The 19,080-nt window shown below is 46.4% G+C and overlaps 1 protein-coding gene across 1 annotated transcript; it reads left to right on the top strand.

Moving 5' to 3' along the window:
• The first annotated feature begins 1,091 nt into the window (after positions 1-1,091).
• LOC119440685 (protein Wnt-9a) lies at positions 1,092-18,362 on the top strand. Its single transcript, XM_037705574.2, has 3 exons — positions 1,092-1,161; positions 9,110-9,402; positions 17,426-18,362. The coding sequence occupies exons 1-3, from the start codon at positions 1,095-1,097 to the stop codon at positions 17,945-17,947; spliced, it is 882 nt and encodes a 293-aa protein (XP_037561502.2). The 5' UTR covers positions 1,092-1,094; the 3' UTR covers positions 17,948-18,362.
• The last annotated feature ends 718 nt before the right edge of the window (positions 18,363-19,080 follow it).

The raw sequence follows: 19,080 nt of genomic DNA on the forward strand, positions 1-19,080 counted from the left end.
TCACTGACTTGTGCGAACGTCCTTGACGTGCATGGTGTTAACTGCATGGGTTCACACGTTCACCGTGTCTTTCCTTTCTCTATGTTTCTTTCTTTTACTCGCCCAGCGTAGGGATAGCCAACCAGACGATTTTTTGGTTAATATCTCTTCTTTATTTCTTTTCTCTCTCTCGCTTGGCTAAAAGGCACACGACGACACTTATATTTATTGGCTAAGGCTGTCTGTCATTTTAGCGGTCACACATTAGTGATATATCGTAGCACCTGGATTTGCTCCCAATACTTAGACCGTGCAGCGGGATTTGCTCACCGCTCAAGATATTATAGCTGTGTTACGCGTCACGTAACTGTTGAACCGGCTGCGCTGTCTGTGATTGATTAATAACAGGATCGGTTTAATGCAATGGTTCTCTAAGGTGAATTGTATTTATTATTGTTATTATTATTATTATTATTATTATTATTATATTATTATTATTATTATTATTATTATTATTATTATTATTATTATTATTATTATTATTACTATTATTACTCATCGCTAACGTCCAGCTGAGCCTTGTGATAACATAGGCGGTCTCATACTGATGACGAAGACAAAAAAAAAAAGGGGGGGGGGGAGAAGAATTGGAATAGAATCGTTACGTTACTCTGCAGCCAAGGACGGTGTCGATGTGGAGAAGGTCGTGCGCACCAGCGTGACTTTTACCGACTAGGCAAGGCGTCACGACGCTATTACGACGCTAAGAGTGGACGCCGTTACCAACATTAGAAGTAAATAACAGCAACGTTGTCTGTCACTTCTTCGTGTTCTGTCTATTGCGCGGTCTTCGCTCATAAACTGAATAAAAGGCATTTATCTCTCTCTGATCAGTCGTAGGTCGACCATCTTCCTTACGGCTCACGTTGCTCTTGTGCCCCAGGGTCCTGTCGAGGTCGAAGAACTTCACCTTGGACCCCGACCGCGAGGTGTCCGAGCGCGAGTTCTGCCGCCAGCACAGGAGGGACCCAAGCGTGCGACGCTTCTGCGTCTCGGAGCCGGCCGTGATCCACACAATCGTGCAAGGCATGCGAAACACGGTGGAAACCTGCCAGATGCTGTTCAAGTGGGAACACTGGCAGTGCGACCTGCTCCAGGATCGCAAGAACCTTCTTAAGAAAGGTATACGTACTGCACGGGAAGACCGACGTCGATGACGACGAACGGGACTATATATAGCGAAAATCCTACCTCTCTGTCACTGTGTTTGTGAGCTTTTTAGGACGAACCAACGGGAGTCGCGAAGCATACAGAAAAAGGTCAAATTTGGATCAGGCTCGATTAATGGAGGGTTTTAAATATAGCGTATACCACTCATACGATTAAAAAAAAAAAACGGTGTCTTGTAATGGCAAAATTTATGAATACGTATACGTATATCGAACCGAATATCGAATATATCGAATTTCTCAACAAAGTGAAATGTCAAGATTACGTGGAGTCCGTTTGCAAAAGAAAAAAAAAAACCAATGAAATAGAGGCTTGTTAATTCATGTTATTTGACAAACGCATGTAATGCCTTTCGCAACTGGACGTTCTGTGAACTGAGGAGCTTGTAAATGAGATGCCTCTGTTTTCGGTTACTTGGCGCATTATGACACTGACGGTAATGGAACAAGGGTACAGCACGTCACCAGGTGCATAGTGAGTGTTGTGTTCTCGGAAGGTATAGAAGTGTGATACCACGGTACTGAACATTACTTTAAAAATTTTTTAAAAACATTCTATCAAAAAGCTTTCTCTCGCTGTCCTAAAAGGCTGCATACATAGTAAGACTCTCCAAAAATAACGAATTGTCTTGCGTAAATCAAGAAAACACATTTGTATACTGGCTGCCTAAAAGCGCCGTATTCTTATTAAATTATTGGACATTATTGAGCAGAAATTATCTGCCCCTTGTGTTTGCTCCGAAACTGGTGCCCCTGTGCCATAACCGCAGCTTTCCTGCTGCATAATCATTCGAAAATTCGCTCTCTTGTGTTGAGACATGTCGTTACCGTGTAAGCTCAAGTAGAAATCACGCAGAACTCCCGGTCCAATGCAAACTTTTGGATTTCTCCTGGTAATTATGGCAAACAGCCCCAGTTTATACTAAACGGAATTCATCTGGCAACAACTCTTAGCAGCGGCGGAGAGACCATAATTGTACGTGACGAACTGCAGGAAATTAATTACTTATATTCAATTACCTATTTTGGTAATTTTGTAATATAACGATAACTTTGTTTATTCGGTAACGCTCACTGTAATTCCATTACATTTTATTTCAGTATTCAATTACATGCAACTAGTTTCATTTTTAATGAAACAAGCTGTAACAGGTGACACAGCTTTGGGCACTTAATTTTGGCGGGAAAACAGTAGAATTCCTGCGGCATGCAATTGACATTATCTTTCCTACAATCAGCGTTCAGCAGCTACACCTGGATCACCTATAGACAAGGCAGGCTCGCAGATTTGCACACCCGCCTCTCTTGAAATGCGACCTCTGAGCTTTTCTCTTATAATTAATTTCTCTTTTTATTCTGGAAGCGTTTTAACCGGCTTTCATAGGCAGTAAGAGCTGCCGCGCAATTCTTCACTGAAAGTGCAGTTTATGACTTCCCTGATATAGACAATATAGGCCGTTTAACGATATGTTTCTATCTATTGGATACGTGACTCCCATGCACTTATTTTTGATATTGCTACACGCGAAGATCACCTTTTAGGGCTTAATAATATTCAGCTTTATTTTAATTATTTACAATCCAGACTTAGCTACGTTTTCAAGGAATATGAACGTTTGCGGCGTCCGTTACAATTAATCGTTTAATCCTAATTGGCTAACGAGAGAAGGGCGCCGGGATGAGGTGCACCATATGTAAGCCAACAAATTGAAACGGTGCTTCTATGGCTCAAAAGCGATGGCCACTTCAGATGCTGATGCCAAGGGATCACCTATGGGCGACTTTTTAAATGCGTAAGCATTTCTATGCCTACCCAACGAGAACCCTGTCCGTCACGTTAGACGAATGCAATGGCGCATACATCACTAAACAATGCCTCATACCCCCGTAAGCAATGGCTCATACCCACGTAAGGCAGAGGCTACAAGCCCTCAGCAAAGTGAAACCAACAGCGCATGCATTCATTGAAATCAATCATACAACACACAGATAATAATAATAATAATAATAATAATAATAATAATAATAATAATAATAATAATAATAATAATAATAATAATAATAATAATAATAATAATAATAATAATAATAATAATAATAATAATAATCAATCAATCAATCAATCATTTATTTATCGTGCCCAGGAACAACCGTGAGGTCTGGGTGCTGGCGCACGTATACATAGAAAAAGAAATACAGCAGGGGAGTATCAGTGAAAAAAAACAATGAATAAAAAATATCAATCTTGAAAAGAAAAGTGTACATACATGTAGCCGAAGGCGCAAAATGCATACATAATAAAATGGAGAAGGGAAGTTGAACAATATGGTGAAACTAAGACACAACAACGGAAAGCTGAGAGCAGAACAAAGACAGAGAGTTGTGAAAAATATCAAGGTCATGAAAGTGGGCGTTATAAAGACTCTGTATTCTATGGACGGTTGAGTGTTGGTGGTGACAGGCAGCAACATGGAAAGGTCTGTGTTCTCTGGTGATTTTGCGTGGAATACGAAATGTGATACAACTGAGGAGTTCGGGGCACATGAGGATACCGTGAAGGAGTTTGAAAAGGAAAAGCAGGTCAGCACGATTACGGCGGCAGCGAAGTAAGGGCAATGGCAATAATCCAACAGTGCTAGAGCAGGGCCCAGAGTCCGTGTTTGCAAAGCGGTGATGATATATGCTTAGAAACTTTTTCTGGACCCGATCTATAATGTCACTGTTGGATCTAGAAATGCCATTCCAGACGACCGACGCGTATTCGAGCTGAGGAAGACAGATTGTTGTGTACAACTTGCGGAACGGTGTAGGAGAATTGAATTCTCTCGACAGTCTGCAAACAGAGCCAAGAGTGCGCATGCCCCGCATTGCAACACGTTTAGTGTGAGATGAAAAGTGTAAGGTTGTATCAAAAAGTACACCGACATCATCGATCTCATGGGCCTTACACAATGGTACAGAACCTACTGAATAAGAAAAAGAACAGCTTGCTGTTTTGCGGGTGAAAGTCATGACTTTGGTCTTAGCGGCATTCAAGGTGAGGTTAATATCTGGGCACTATTTAGAAAAAGAAAGCAGGTCAGACTGCAGGATGCGACAGTCATCAACAGTGTGAATTGCCTTAAAGATCTTTATGTCATCAGCATATAGGAGGAATGAAGAATGTCGAATGGCGGAAAGAACGTCATTAATAAAAATTAAAAAAAGGAGTGGTCCTAACACTGATCCTTGAGGAACGCCGCTGGTTACCATGTACGATGAAGACGTTTGGCCGTTGACGTTAACAAAACATGATCTACCAATAAGATAACTCCGCAATAGATTTACAATTGACGAGTCAACACCAAAGTGCGTAAGCTTGATGAGAAGCAGTGAGTGGCTTACCACATCAAAAGCTTTACTGAGGTCGCAATATATGGTGTCTACTTGCCCCCTTTGAAGTACCGGCGCGGAGATATGTGTCATGAAGCTTGCGAGATTTGTGATAGTAGAGCGGCCGGTGAGGAATCCATGCTGATTCGGAATCAATGTGTTCTTCACAGTACAAGACAATACGTTGTGAAGAGCAAGCTCAAAAACCTTAGACGTGGCACAGAGAAGAGAAATCGGGCGATAATTTGAGACATCGGTTTTACAGCCAGACTTAAATACAGGAAAAACACGAGCAGTTTTCCACATGTGAGGGAAGGTGGAAGTATTCAGAGAGCTATTAAATATAGATGTCAATACTGGGGCAAATATACCGCTGTACGCTTTTAAGATTGCGGAAGGGATGCCATCAGGACCGCAAGATAGGGAAGGCTTCAAGCGCTTAAGGCATTCAATGATCAGCTTTGCATCAAACAACACAGGACTAGATGTAGGAGCCGTTGTGTGCTGCTGACTGACACCAGCGTTGAAACCTGAAGGCTTATATAAGGAAGAGAAATGGGCAGCAAAACAATCCGCTACTGCTTGGACTTCTACTCCACCAGAGTCGAGCAGGTGAAAACACTCTCCGCGATTACTGGTACGCTTGCGGATATACTTCCAAAATTCCGCCGGCCGGTCGGAGGCGCTCTTCTCCAAGAATGCAATATATGCATCATGATCCCGCTTATAGAGGCGTTTGCAGAGAGTTCGAAAAAAGCGGAATTCTTCTCTCCACTCATTAGGCACAGGAATTCTGGATTTACGGTGCGCGCGATCTTTATGCTTTAGGGCAGTTATAAGTTCAGATGAGAACCAATTGGGATATTTAGAGTGCCTAGGACTGTACTGAGGAATGTATTGGCGCATACCGCGCAAAACAAGCTCTGTAAACTGATCTATTTGGTCATCAACATTAGTTTTATCTGTGACCAGGGACCAATCTCTGGTGGACAAGAAGTCGTATAAGCCAACATAATCACCCCGCTTGAAAGCAAATCGAGAAGATTCATTAATGCCAGTCGAGAAGCTCTGCTTCAAGGCTGACACAGAGGCAGTTATCTTAAGTGAGGGGTGAAACTTATCGGGACGGACAAGGGAAATGTCAGAACAGGAAACATCTATAGCTTGAGCATTAGAGAGGCAAAGGTCTAAAACGTTGCCACAGGAATTGGCGATCAAATTGTGCTGCTGAAGAGAACAGAAGGACATAAAGTCTAACAACAGGCTGCATTTGTTCTCTATGTAATGATTATAATGAGAATATGTAAGCGTGGTCCAATCAATTCCTGGTGTGTTAAAATCACCAAGAAGGATTACTCTGTGTTTGCGATGGGAGGATAAAACATTTTCAATGGAAGAGATGACCTGATCAAACAAAGCAGGAGAAATATTCGGTGGAACGTAGAAGGTTCCGATTAACAATTTTTTACAGCGCGCTAGGCTGACTTCAAGCCAAATCGATTCCTGTACACTTTCTATGTCGCTGCGCCTTACACATGTCAGTGAGTTGTCAACGGCAATAAGTACGCCACCACCTTTTTGCTTAACTCCACTGAAGTCCCGGTCACTGCGAAAGACGTTATAATGTGGCGGAAAAAAGTCTGAGGAGGAAATTTCACTGCAGAGCCAAGTTTCAGAAATAACAAAAATAGTAAAGGAAGACGAAATGACATTGGCGAAAAATTCACGTGCCTTGGTGCGAAGTCCACGAACGTTTTGGTAGAAAACGTTCGTGGACTAGTAATAGTCCACGAACGTAGTAGTAATAATAATAATAATAATAATAATAATAATAATAATAATAATAATAATAATAATAATAATAATAATAATAATAATAATAATAATAATAATAATAATAATAATAATCAGTCTATATTTATGTCCACTGCAGGACGAAGGCCTCTCCCTGCGATCTCCAATTAACCCTGTCTTGCGCTAGCTGATTCCAACTTGCGCCTGCAAACTTCCTAACTTCACCCCACCTAGTTTTTTGCCGTCCTCGACTGCGCTTCCCTTCCATTGGTATTCATTCTGTAACTCTAATGGTCCACTGGTTATCCATCCTGCGCATTACATGGCCTGCCCAGATCCATTTTCCCCTCTTAATGTTAATTACACTATTGGCTATCCCCGTTTGCTCTCTGATCCACACCGCTCTCTTCCTGTCTCTTAACGTTAAGCCTAACATTTTTCGTTCCATCGTTCTTTGTGCGCTCCTTCACTTGCTCTCAAGCTTCTTTGTTAATCTCCACGTTTCTGCCCCATACGTCAGCACCGATAGAATGCAATTATTGTACACTTTTCTTTTCAACGACAGTGGTAACGTCCCAGTCAGGATTTGGCAATGCCTGACGGATGCACTCCAACCTAATTTTATTCTTCTGTAAATTTCCTTCTCACGATCAAGGTCCCCTGTGAGTAATTGGCCTAGATAAACGTACTCCTTTACAGACTCTAGAGGCTGACTGGCGATCCTGAATTCTTGTTCCCTTGCCGGGCTATTGAGCATTATCTTTGTCTTCTGCATATTCATCTTCAACCCAATTCTTACACTTTCTCGATTAAGGTCCTCAATCATTTGCTGTAATTCGTCTCCATTGTTGCTGAATAGGACAATGTCATCTGCAAACCGAAGGTTGCTGAGATATTCGCTGTTGATCCTCACTGCTAAGCCTTCCCAGTCTAAGAGCTTGAATACTTCTTCTAAGCATGCAGTGAATAGCATTGGAGAGATTGTGTCTCCTTGCCTCACCCCTTTCTTGATAGGTAACTTTCTACTTTTCTTGTGGAGAACCAAGGTAGCTGTGGAATCCTTGTAGATGTTTGCTAAGATATTCACGTATGCCTCCTGTACTCCTTGATTATGCAATGCCTCTATGACTGCTGCTGTCTCTACTCAATCAAATGCCTTTTCATAATCTATGAAAGTCATATAGAGAAGTTGATTGTATTCCGCAGATTTCTCGATTACCTGATTGATGACATGGATATGATGCATCGTAAAATATCCCTTCCTGAAGCCAACCTGTTCTCCTGGTTGGCTGAAGTCAAGTGTTGCCCTGATTCTTTTGGAAATTATCTTGGTGAATATTTTATACAATACTGAAAGCAAGCTAATGGGTATATAATTCTTCAATTCTTTAACGTCTCCCGTCTTATGGATTAGTATAATGTTGGCGTTCTTCCAGCTTTCTGGTACACTTGAAGTCGTGAGGCATTGCGTATAAAGGGCCGCGAGCTTTTCAAGCATGATACCTCCTCCATCTTTGAACAAATCGGCTGTTATTCCATCTTCTCCAGCAGCTTTTCCCCTGGTCACGTATTTCACGGCCCTTCAAACTTCATCGCTAGAATATTATGCAAGGTATTCACGGGTCTTTCTCGCCGCTACTTATGACTCGGTTAAGATTATAATTTTGGATTCTCGCATTTTCTGTCTAGGTTCAATTTCGGTATCATCTCGCGTCGAATATTTCATATAATTCAGAACATGTTCAGTTCGTCATTCAATTTTGGGTAGGAAACCACAAAGACGTTCGAAGTCGTCTATTACGGGCTTGAAGCTCACGTCATTTAATGTTAAGGTGCTACTCTATACTCTTATTCTATTATTTTCCCTATGTAACTCCTTGAAGGTAAACAAATAGGGTGGGGCTTTTTAAGAATCCAACAACAGGAGACAAGAGTCAAGATGAAAAAAAAAGCTCGCCTGCGATAAGTTGTGCAGAGGTCCTCTTTCAAACCAGCCGCTTGAAATTTCGTCATGTTTATTCTTTGAAGTCAAGTCTAAGAGGGCATACATGGCGCACCTCGGTTGTGGTCAGAAGAGTCAATTCGGTGGAATTAGTCGGCTGTTACCACCCTCAATTAACACCCGTTAATGCACTATACCCTATAGGCTCGTGTAGGGACCACACTTCTTTTTAAATTTCCCACAATTTTGACAAGGTGCGGCCCTTACAAGGGACCGCGGCCGTTACAAGGGACCGCACATTTTTGTCAAAATGGTGCCGGCGCTGCCTGCGAATTGTGCACACCCCGGATACTGTGCACACCTCGGCTCTCGCCATCTAGTAGCGGCACGCGGAAGTACGCAGTGCGCGAAAATTCGCCGATGTGCGCGCGCGGCATCGGGGCACCGAATGCGATTTCTTCTCCATTGGAAACTTTTCCAAAATAGTTTCCACAAATTTTCCCCAAATTTTCCCACAAATTTTGGGCTGCCAAGTTGGCGGTGCGGCCCTTACACGAGTCTATCCGGTATATATGCAGACACGAAAGCGTCATGCATGGTTACCCTCATAGTTTCTATTAAATGCAATGGTCCGGTTGTTTACGACTGATTTCTGAAAACGCACACTATTAAACGTGCTGGGGGCATATATTGTATTAAGTTAACGAGTTGGTTATTTGAAGCACTGGCTAAATTATCGAATCAAACGAGAAAAAGAAGGTCACATTAGAGCTCTCGGTGTTCTCCAATGCAGTGTACCCCGAGACGGCCTTCGTGTACGCCTTAACGGCGGCCGGCGTGGTGCACAGCGTGGCCCAGGGTTGCAGGACGGGCCGGCTCAGCCATCGCTGCTCGTGCGGCGAGTCCGGCCGCGAGGAGCCGGAGGCCTCTCCGGGTCTGCAGCAGGGCTGGAAGTGGGGCGGCTGCGGGGACAACTACCCGTTCGCCGCCAAGTTCGTGCGGCGGCTGCTGTCGCGAGAGTCCGGCAAGAGGCCCCGCACCCTGCGGAAACCCGTCGACACGCACAACATCATCGTGGGAATCAGGGTGCGTTCTATACTATGACGTTTCGAGTGACCACTAGCTTGAGGTCGAACGCTCGCTCTCCACTGAAGCACACGTGAGGGGGGCATTTGATCGGTTGTGTCGTTGTTCCGCGGTGTCACATTCTGATTCAAGACGTTTGAGAGCGCGAACTTGGACACAGGACGGCGTAAGAGGCGACAGACGAAGACACAAGCGCCTCTTTCGCCGTCCTTTGTTCAAGTTCGCGTTGTCAAACGTCACAAGACACAAGCGCCTCTTTCGCCGTCCTTTGTTCAAGTTCGCGTTGTCAAACGTCATGTATCAACACCAACTATAGGCCGGCCGCCTCGTAGCTTACTACGGTCACATTCTGATTCAGATCCCCACTGTTTCCGAGATGCACAAGTTTGACGGGCTGAATAAGCGGGACTGCGGTTTTCTGTGGCTTCCGAGATTGCGAAAAAAAAAAAAAAACATTGCGATTTGGGGGCACTGCAATTAGGCAACTGAATGGATTCACCGCTATGAAAATTGAGTCAGTCATATTTTAGCAGATTTAAATGTCGTTCTGCTTGTTTTATTGCGATAGCAATTATATGGACACTCAAAAGCAGATTTCTGCCGTCGGCGTCGCCGTCGCCGTGAGGTTCCGTATGACGTCAATGGAGATGAAATCGTCGCCGCGCGCCGAACGCTGTATGTGCGAGTGAAAGGGCGCGAGGGGCGCGCGCTTTCACGGGGAGTGAACGCACGGCGGAGAACAAACGCGCGTTCTGCGCCGTGCTCCTTTAAGGGCTGCAGAAGTAGGCGTCTCTTTCCTCCTTTACAATCACCAAACGCGCCTTCTTCCGACGCGCGAGAGACCGTGGGGGAGGGGGAGGGAAGGGAGGCGACGTTTAGCTGCGCCACCAAGTGCCCTATTTATATCAGAGGCTCCGGCAACAGTCACCAACGCCGCACGCATTTTGAGCGAACGCGGGCGAAACGCCGACGGCGTCGACAACAGTTCTGCGTGTTGCCGGTGCTGCTGCATGTCCAAGTTTATACAGCTGATAAGGCTACTATCATTACTCCGTATAGCTCTCTACAAATTTGCTAACGCAATTGATGCTTCGCCTTTCAGGTGAAACTGCGACAACTTTTTTAAGTGGTATAGACGTGCTTATTCGTTTTGCTGCTGTGTTCCAAGACGGCCTATTACTATATATATATATATATATATATATATATATATATATATATATATATATACACCAAAAACACCGCATATCCACGGGGTGAATGATGATGAGTGGGCGAAGCTCCGGAGGGAATCATCGGTAAACCGTGAATCTTTCGTGTAATTCGCCCAGTCTCGCCGCACTAAATCGAACGATTGACTTCCAGCAATGACACGCGCCATATGTGACGTCATTCCTATTTTATAACAGCGCCCTTCATTATAATTGCACCATCTCCCGCTTAAGGGGACGCTAGCACAAACGCGTTAGAAACGGGCAGTACTCTCTAGTAAGCGGGAGAGGCCACAGCGTCTTACGCAGCCGTTTACACATGCCGGAACGTGCACCGCGTTTGCAGACGCCATCACATGACTGCTGAGAGAGTATAACCCCCGTATTCATAAACGCTCCTCGACTTGAACTTGACTTGCCACCGCCTTCAACGCGTTTCGAACGCGCTGCCCAAGGCGGTGGCAAGTCAAGTTCATGTCGAGGAGCGTTTATGAATACGGGGGTAAGGCGGAGAGGCCACAGCGTCTTACACCAGCTTTTTACACGGGCCGTAACGCGCTAGCACAAACGCGTTAGAAACTTTCGTTAATGTTGGGTATTTATTGTCATCGTGGTGCGTGTCCATGTGCGCGTCGTGGCGTAGTGGTTAGCGTCGCGCGTTCGGAAGCGAGGGGTACCTGGTTCGATTCCGCGCTACGGACACAACCTTCGGATTTTTTTTTTTCATAAAAGTAGACGTGGCTACCTACTACGACGACTACTACTACTACTACTACATACTACAGAGGAGGGACAGACCCAGACCCTAAGGAGCTTCGCCCCTAAAAGAATGTCGTACATTCAGCAGTTTTGTCATAACTGAATCTGCCCCATCGAGTTCGTTACTTTTATTGCGATAGCAATTATATGGACACTCAAAAGCAGATTTCTGCCGTCGCCGTCGCCGTCGCCGTGAGGTTCCGTATGACGTCAATGGAGATGAAATCGTCGCCGCGCGCCGCCGAACGCTGTAAGTGCGAGTGAAAGGGCGCGAGGGACGCGCTCTCTCACGGGGAGTGAACGCACGGCGGAGAACAAACGCGCGTTCTGCGCCGTGCTTCCTTAAGGGCTGCAGAAGTAGGCGTCTCTTTCCTCCTTTACAATCACCATATATGTAGAGCAAACGCGCCTTCTTCTCACGCACGAAAGGCCGCGGGGGGGGGGGGGGAGAGGGAAGGGAGGCGACGTTTAGCTGCGGCACCAAGTGCCTATTTATATCAGAGGCTCCGGCAACAGTCACCAACGCCGCAGGCATTTTGAGCGAACGCGGGCAAAACGCCGACGGCGTCGACAACAGTTCTGCGCGTTGACAGTGCTGCTGCATGTCCAAGTTTATACAGCTGATAAAGCTAATATCATTACTCCGTATAGCTCTCTACAAATTTGCTATCGCAATTGATGCTTCGCCTTTCAGGTGAAACTGCGACAACATTTTTTCTAACCAGACAGAGTGGCTTGGGGATTGTCATCTAGAGGACCGCACAAATAGTCTGAATATTACAGATCACTCCGAGAATAAAATATTATACATAGCATAAATGAAAACCGGAACACAGATAATTTGTTGAACGTAGTCGCGCAGGATACATGAAAATTAGCAAAAGTAAAAGGTGAAGTCGGCTGGGACAGTAACTGCAAATAGCAGTTCGGTGCATAAAAAAATGTGAGTCACATGAAGTTTGTAGGACTTCGACAAGGAGTGATGCCACTGATTTATCGTGCACAAAAAAAAAAGAATTTTGATAAAGAGACGTTCATGCAACTATTGCCTTTATATTTAGTGGGTGGCCACGGTGTCGTGAAACATATGGTGGAGGGTGAAGGTAATCTGCATTGTTTATGTATAGTCGTAAAGCGGACTGCACGGCTCGGTGTTGCTTCAATTGGCTTTCTTTCTTTTAATGATCCTCATATGCGGGTCCCAAATTATGCACGATTATTCATGTATCGGTCGAATGTTGCTTTTTACAGCGAAAGCTGTATATGGCTAGGCGAAACGAAAAACCGTTCGTCCCATGTTTCTCTAAACGTCTCCATTGGCTGCGCCGTCAGTTACGTCGTTCTCTACGTCGCACCCAAGCGCGCGCGCCATTGGCAGCGCCGTTAGTGACGTCGTTCTCTGCGTCGTATACCTGCTCTGCCCGCAACGCCGGCTCCTCGGCTCGCCGTTGTCGCATGCGTTCGATATCTCGAGTTAGCTCGGCGTCGTGGTTAGCAGCATCCGCCCGCCATTGGCGCTTGCGTTCCACTTCGCGATTTCAACGTGGACGTTTCGTCGCAGCCGAAGCCAAAGTGCTGCTCGAGAAACTCCCGCCGAAAGCGGGCGTTGGCCCCGACGAACGCGTTCCCGCCATTGCCACGTTGACGCTGCTCTGCCCGCAATGCCTTCTCCTCGGCTCGCCGTTGTCGCATGCGTTCGATATCTTGAGTTAACTCGGCGTCGTGGTTAGCAGCATCCGCCCGCCATTGGTGCTTGCGTTCCACCAGAAACACAAACATGTAACCAATAATTGAGAAACGCTTCAATACAGCGTCAGGATTAACCCACTGCTAAACTCCGGGGCCGCACGTTTCAGCTTCGCTGGTTAACCATCTGTACGGAGTGCTTGGCGGTGTTTTTTTAAATGAAGATCCTTTACTGCTTGAGGGATTGTTACTGCTTGAGAGGAAATTTTATTTTATAAAAGTCAGTGCGGGGCCGGCTTTTAAAGTTATAGCGTCTATGTTAGCATTCTATGTTAGGTACGAAGAGAACGTTACTACCAAAATATGTCGCCTGGTTTTCTACCGAAATATTTTCAATATCTGGATAGTAGACGGAGATTAATGGTTAATCTCCGTCGAAAAACGAATATGTTTATATTTTGACATATTAAAGCGACAGCTTTAAGGGCCCCGTTATGCAGGAAGCACGGCGTCCTCGGCGTTGACCGTGAGCGAAAAATTATCTACCAATCACAGCGCGGCGCACGCCGCGTGTACTGCTTGGTAGCTTGCAGCACCACCAGATGGCGCTCGCCTCCACGCATCCGCAGCGGTGGCGCCGGCTGTGCGGAGGAAAGAAAAGAAAGTACCAGAAAGTTCGCCTTCGTGCATAGCGTTCGCCGCAAGCGTTTCTCGCTAAAGATTAGGGTTGCATAATCTGCAGTTACCGGGATCATGAGAAGCGGTCAAGGACCATTTAAAGCTACGGCGTTCTACTCTTAAAGGCGACGCTTAAGCGACTCCCAAGTTTTTTACACAAACAACAAGTAAACTCAATAAAAATTCGGCAGAGGCACTTCAGACTGCCTACGAGCGGGAATGCGAAAGCATTATAGTCCCTTTTGTGAAATGTTTTTTCCTTGTCTGCCCAAGCTCTTGCCTGCGTTCTAACTGCGCCTCAGTAAGGTCAAATCAAAACGCGTCAAGCGTCTCAACGAGGTTACTTGCTCGCGAGGAGTTCATTAACTCGAAGGACCTCTCAGCGGCGTTCAATTGGAAATTCATACTCTTTTTAACGCAAAAGTATTATATGTCCCATGAGGCAGGAAAGCCGGCGTTGTCCGCCGTGAGTGGCAGGAAAAATAATCATCAGCGTCTTGTATATTTGTATGTCAAGGCTAAAGTTAGAACAAGTTAGAGTAAGGTGACTTAAGGTGGAGTAAAGTCAATTGAGGTGAAGTGAAGTTAATGAAGGTGAATTATAGTGGATTAAAGTGGACTAAAGTGGATGAAGGTATATAAAAGTGAATTAAGGTGGATTAAAGTAGATTAAGGTGGTTTAAGGTAGATTAAGGTGGCTCTCGCATTCAAAGCACTTAAGGATACTTAAGTGTCTGTCAATTATTTATTTTATACTCATCTTATGCACTCATGACGTGGCGCCACTTCTTCCCTATTGGCTGTGCCGTTACGTGCCCTACTACGTACGCACTAGGCCACACGTTCAGTCAGCCTGATGGCTGCGACGTGACGTGTGCAATGACGCACGCACTAGGCACACCTTTTGACTACCAGAGCCGTGGAGCCGCTGTGCGTCGGGGAAGCGTGCTAGCCTCGCACCCGGGAGGGCCAGGGTCGATTACCACCCAGACCGAAATTTATCAAGTTTTCTTTTCAAAGGCATTGATTTACTTTGTTTGTTTGTTTGTAACCGGAACCTCCCTGAGAAATTTCACGTCAATCCGAGCATTTTTTTGACGTGTTTTTACTGTTCGCGCCGTCAGACATTTTTGGTACCAACATTCGGTCACGCCACCGACTACGACGGATTTTCGTGTAATGAGGCATGTAATGTTTTAAAATTAAATAAATTTTCTTCGCCGCGTTGCAAAAACGACGTGGGGAGTGACCGGTCAGTTTCATCCCTACTAAAAGTACATAATGCACTTATAAATCAAAATATAGACAATATTATATATTATATAATATTATATAGACCAATACAATATTAGCACTGGTTCTGCATGGAATCTACCGTTAATCTGAAGAGCGACTTCAACGATTAATAGCTAGGAGGCTGATAGTATGCTTAGGCCTTCCTCGAACAGCCTCGAGTTCCTTAGAAATTGCAGAGGCTCATCAGTGTAGCACAAAAGGCAGCCTCTAGCAATTTCACGTATTGAGAGAGAGAGAGAGAGAGAGAGAGAGAGAGAGAGAGAGAGAGAGAGAGAGAGAGAGAGGGCTTACATACGGTGATTCAGGTGCACAAAAACGTACTATGACAACTCAAATTTTGGATCTCAGATGTCTCCTACCTCCCACGGTGACTCGTCGCCCGCAAAGTGAACTTTCATTGAAAGAATTATTTGCAAAGGAGGCATATTTATGCTGGCAGCACAAGTAGCGTTCTACCAGATATGTAGTACTTTCCATACCCTGGTTATATTCAAGCGTGCGCAGATGCTTCTTGTCAAACAGATTCTCCTACAGCCGCCTTTGTTATTCCTGAATAGAACCGAGTACAGACGTTTAAGCTGCCTCACACGACCTAATCAATTGCAGCAGAGCTTTTTGCAATATTGTCTTTGCTACGATACATACATTTAGTGCAAAAGGGGAGACAATAGGTCCTCATTTGTGGCTCGCAGGCAGCTTTGCCGTCACTTCGTGGTGACATCAGATATTTTCAAAACATGGCCTTAGTTTATGAGACTCTAAAGGAAATCACAAAAGCAACTGAAGAGAATCGCACAATAACGTTCCAATGGATACCTGGCCACTGCAATATATACCGGGAATGTTGCAGCGGACGAGACAGGTGGACTAGCACAGATTCTGGACTTCCTCTAACATATGGTGGATTGCGGCACATACTAAGACAAATCGCAGACTGCATTTCTTTGTTTCTCTCTTTTAAATAGTGCAGCAGTGCACTGGGGGTTTTCTGTGCCGCTGATGGTGATAAAGGTAAATAAATAAAAGCTCGAGAAGGGGCGCTCAACAAGTGTCAGCGTGAGTGGTGGACTCATGTGCGCCGCTAGCGAACCGCCCCCTGAGTGCTCCTTTGTTTCTTTTTATTGTGATAACAATTATATGGACACTCCAAGCGGATTCCTGCCGTCGCCGTCGCCGTGACGTTCTGTATAAAGTCCAATGGCAATAAAATCGTCGCCGCGTGCCGTATGCTGTATGTGCGAGTGAAAGCGCGCGAGCGACGCGCGCTTTCACGGGGAGCGAACGCACGGCAGAGAGCAAACGCGACTTCTTCGGTCGCGCGGTAGGCCGGGGGGGGGTGGGAGGGAGGGAGGGAGGGGAGGCGACGTTTAGCTGCGGCACCAAATGCGTATTTTGCTACCGGGAGCAAGGGGAACTAGCGAATCAATGACTCAATCTCGTGCGGGAGTATGACTGTCCATCGTGAATCACAACACAGAACTTGTGAACGCGCAGTAATTAATCTCTAACGCGATGTCTTGCGCCATGCTTTCGGCTTCTGAAGATGCCACAATTGGGCTCGCGAGAGGCCGTGGGGGGATGGGAGGGAGGCAGGGGAGGTGACGTTTAGCTGCGGCACCAAATGCGTATCTTGCGACCGGGAGCAAGGGGAACTGGCGAATCAATGACTCAATCTCCCACGTGAAAGGAGGAAAGTGGGAAGGCAGCGCGGGAGGGAGGGAGCGCGGTTTTTGCTTTGCGAGCAACTGTGCACTTGTACTTTGCGCGGCGACGGCCGGTCGCGCGCACCGTATCTTGAAAGCGATCTGCAACACGGCTCCTACCTTTGTATGCGCTGTGCTTCGCCGCTCAGTTTCTGTTGAAGCGATAGACCGCATGAACCTTCGCTCGCTGCTGCTGGCGCGTTTGCTCACGCCAGCGTTTTGAGAGCGGTTGTGTGCGGTCATCGAGTGTGATATACTCATGTTTGCTTGTGCGCGCTGACACAATGCTTGTTAATTCAGTTAGTAAGCGAATGTGTCCAAGTTTATACAGCCGATAAATCTTCTATCCTTACTCCGTATAGCTCTCTACTAATTTGCTATCGCAATTGAGACTTGGCCTTTCGGCCGAAACTGCGATTTTTTAAAAGTTTTTTTTCTCTCTCCTTTTCCCTTTGATATTATTTTCCTTTTTTATCCTCCGGCCTGAGCATATTAAAATATATTAGAATACAAAGGGTATGGCCACAAATGAAGTTCAGTTGAGTGTGTGCGCATGGCATCGCCTCAGCTGCCTCTGCCACAAAATCTGTCAAACCGCGACTCCGGAGTATAGCGATACCTTGTGTTGTCTATATAGGAGATGCATCAGGGTCATTGGGGCACGCTCTCTCGCACGCGCTCCCGCCGCAGACGTTGAGGCGCGGCATCCGGCCCGTCTGCAAGTGCCACGGCGTGTCCGGTTCGTGCTCGCTCAAGACCTGCTGGCGGGAGCTGGCGCCCTTTCCCGAGGTGGCTCGACGGCTGAAGCGCAAGTACATCCGCGCCGTGCCGGCCGAGATCGAGAACAAGCCGGAGTTCGCCGCCACGGACGTCGTGGCCAAGCCGCGCAAGGTGCCGGCCGCCACGGCGGGCACCACGCAGAGGCCCAAGTGGCTGGCCGCGGTCACGGCTCGGCTGCGGAGGCTGGGCAGGGACCGGCTCGTCTACCTGGAGAAGTCGCCGTCCTTCTGCGAGCCGAACCCGCTGACCGGCAGCGGCATGACGGGCCGCCGCTGCCGCGACCCGGACCACTGTAACAAGGTGTGCTGCGGCAGCGAACACCGCAGCTTCAACGAGGTCGTCTACGAGACCTGCCAGTGCCGCATGGTGTGGTGCTGCAAGCTGGAGTGCAAGACTTGCGAGAACGTCACCACGGCGTACGCCTGCTTGTGAAACGCGTCGTGCGGGTTCCCCGTTTGTGTGTGTGTCAATTAGTCGGAGACGCGCTTGCGTCAAAATGGTCCGAGTTGCCGGACGATGCGCCAGAAACGTGATTAATCCGAGTGTTGGAAGCTATTGGAATCTTGTTGGATGCGGCAGATGTTGGCACTATATTCGCATACGTCGGATAGGATGGTTTTCACGCAGGTGTGTCTCGCGTTTCGGCCGAGCGCTCGATAAGTGGCGAGGTCGTTCTCTTATATGCTGCAATTCCGCAGCGAAACTTAGTGGGTTGCACTCACTGAAGCTTTTGAAATGCGCTTCTTTATTTCTATTTTTATTTTTAGAGCAGAGCGCGAGTATGATTGACCATCGTGAATCACAACACAGAACTTGTCACCGCGCAGTAATTAATCTGTAACGCGATGTCTTGCGGCATGCTTTCGGCTTCGGAAGAGGCCACAATTGGGACGATCGGCTGCAGAATGACGCCAGTACACATGTAGTTGCAGAAATTTCCTGGCCCACGGAAAGTTACAGGTGCGAATACGCGAAAATCGACGCGATGTTACTCTAATGCGAAATTCGCATTGACCTTGGCGCGTATTGAAGGTGTAAGATTGCGCTAAAGCATCAAGTTAAAAATTCATGGTGGGGGCCTGTATTTATTGAACCGAACACACTTATTAGAAAAAGAAAGCTTGAAGACACAAAATATGAATTCTTGGAACTAAGTGCTTCTCTAATGGCGACTTCGACAAGTGGTTCAGTGGCATATAAGGAAATATCACTGGCGATGCAGATATGGTTACGGAAGACCCCATAATATTTTAGCGTAACATTACCGCTTTACCACTAACCGCTTCCGCTTATAGACGCGTCATCCGCGCATGCGCAATGCGACACGCGCTGCGCTAAAACGTTTCACTTTCTGCACGTGTGTAAGCATTGAGTAAGGTCGCCAGTATATGAACGTATGCAGATGTACTACGTCGCGCGATACAACACAATATTGTTTTTCAAGCGAAGCTTGTATTGCCTCTCAAGTGTCGGTGCCGTTGTAGGTGTCACCGCAAAAAACCCGTCTCGTGCAAGTGAAGGAAAACGGCGGGAAAGGCTAAGAATAGACCGCTGGCGAAACACGT

The sequence above is a fragment of the Dermacentor silvarum genome, chromosome 2 (assembly GCF_013339745.2).
Source record: "Dermacentor silvarum isolate Dsil-2018 chromosome 2, BIME_Dsil_1.4, whole genome shotgun sequence".
Classification (NCBI taxonomy): Eukaryota; Metazoa; Arthropoda; class Arachnida; order Ixodida; family Ixodidae; genus Dermacentor; species Dermacentor silvarum.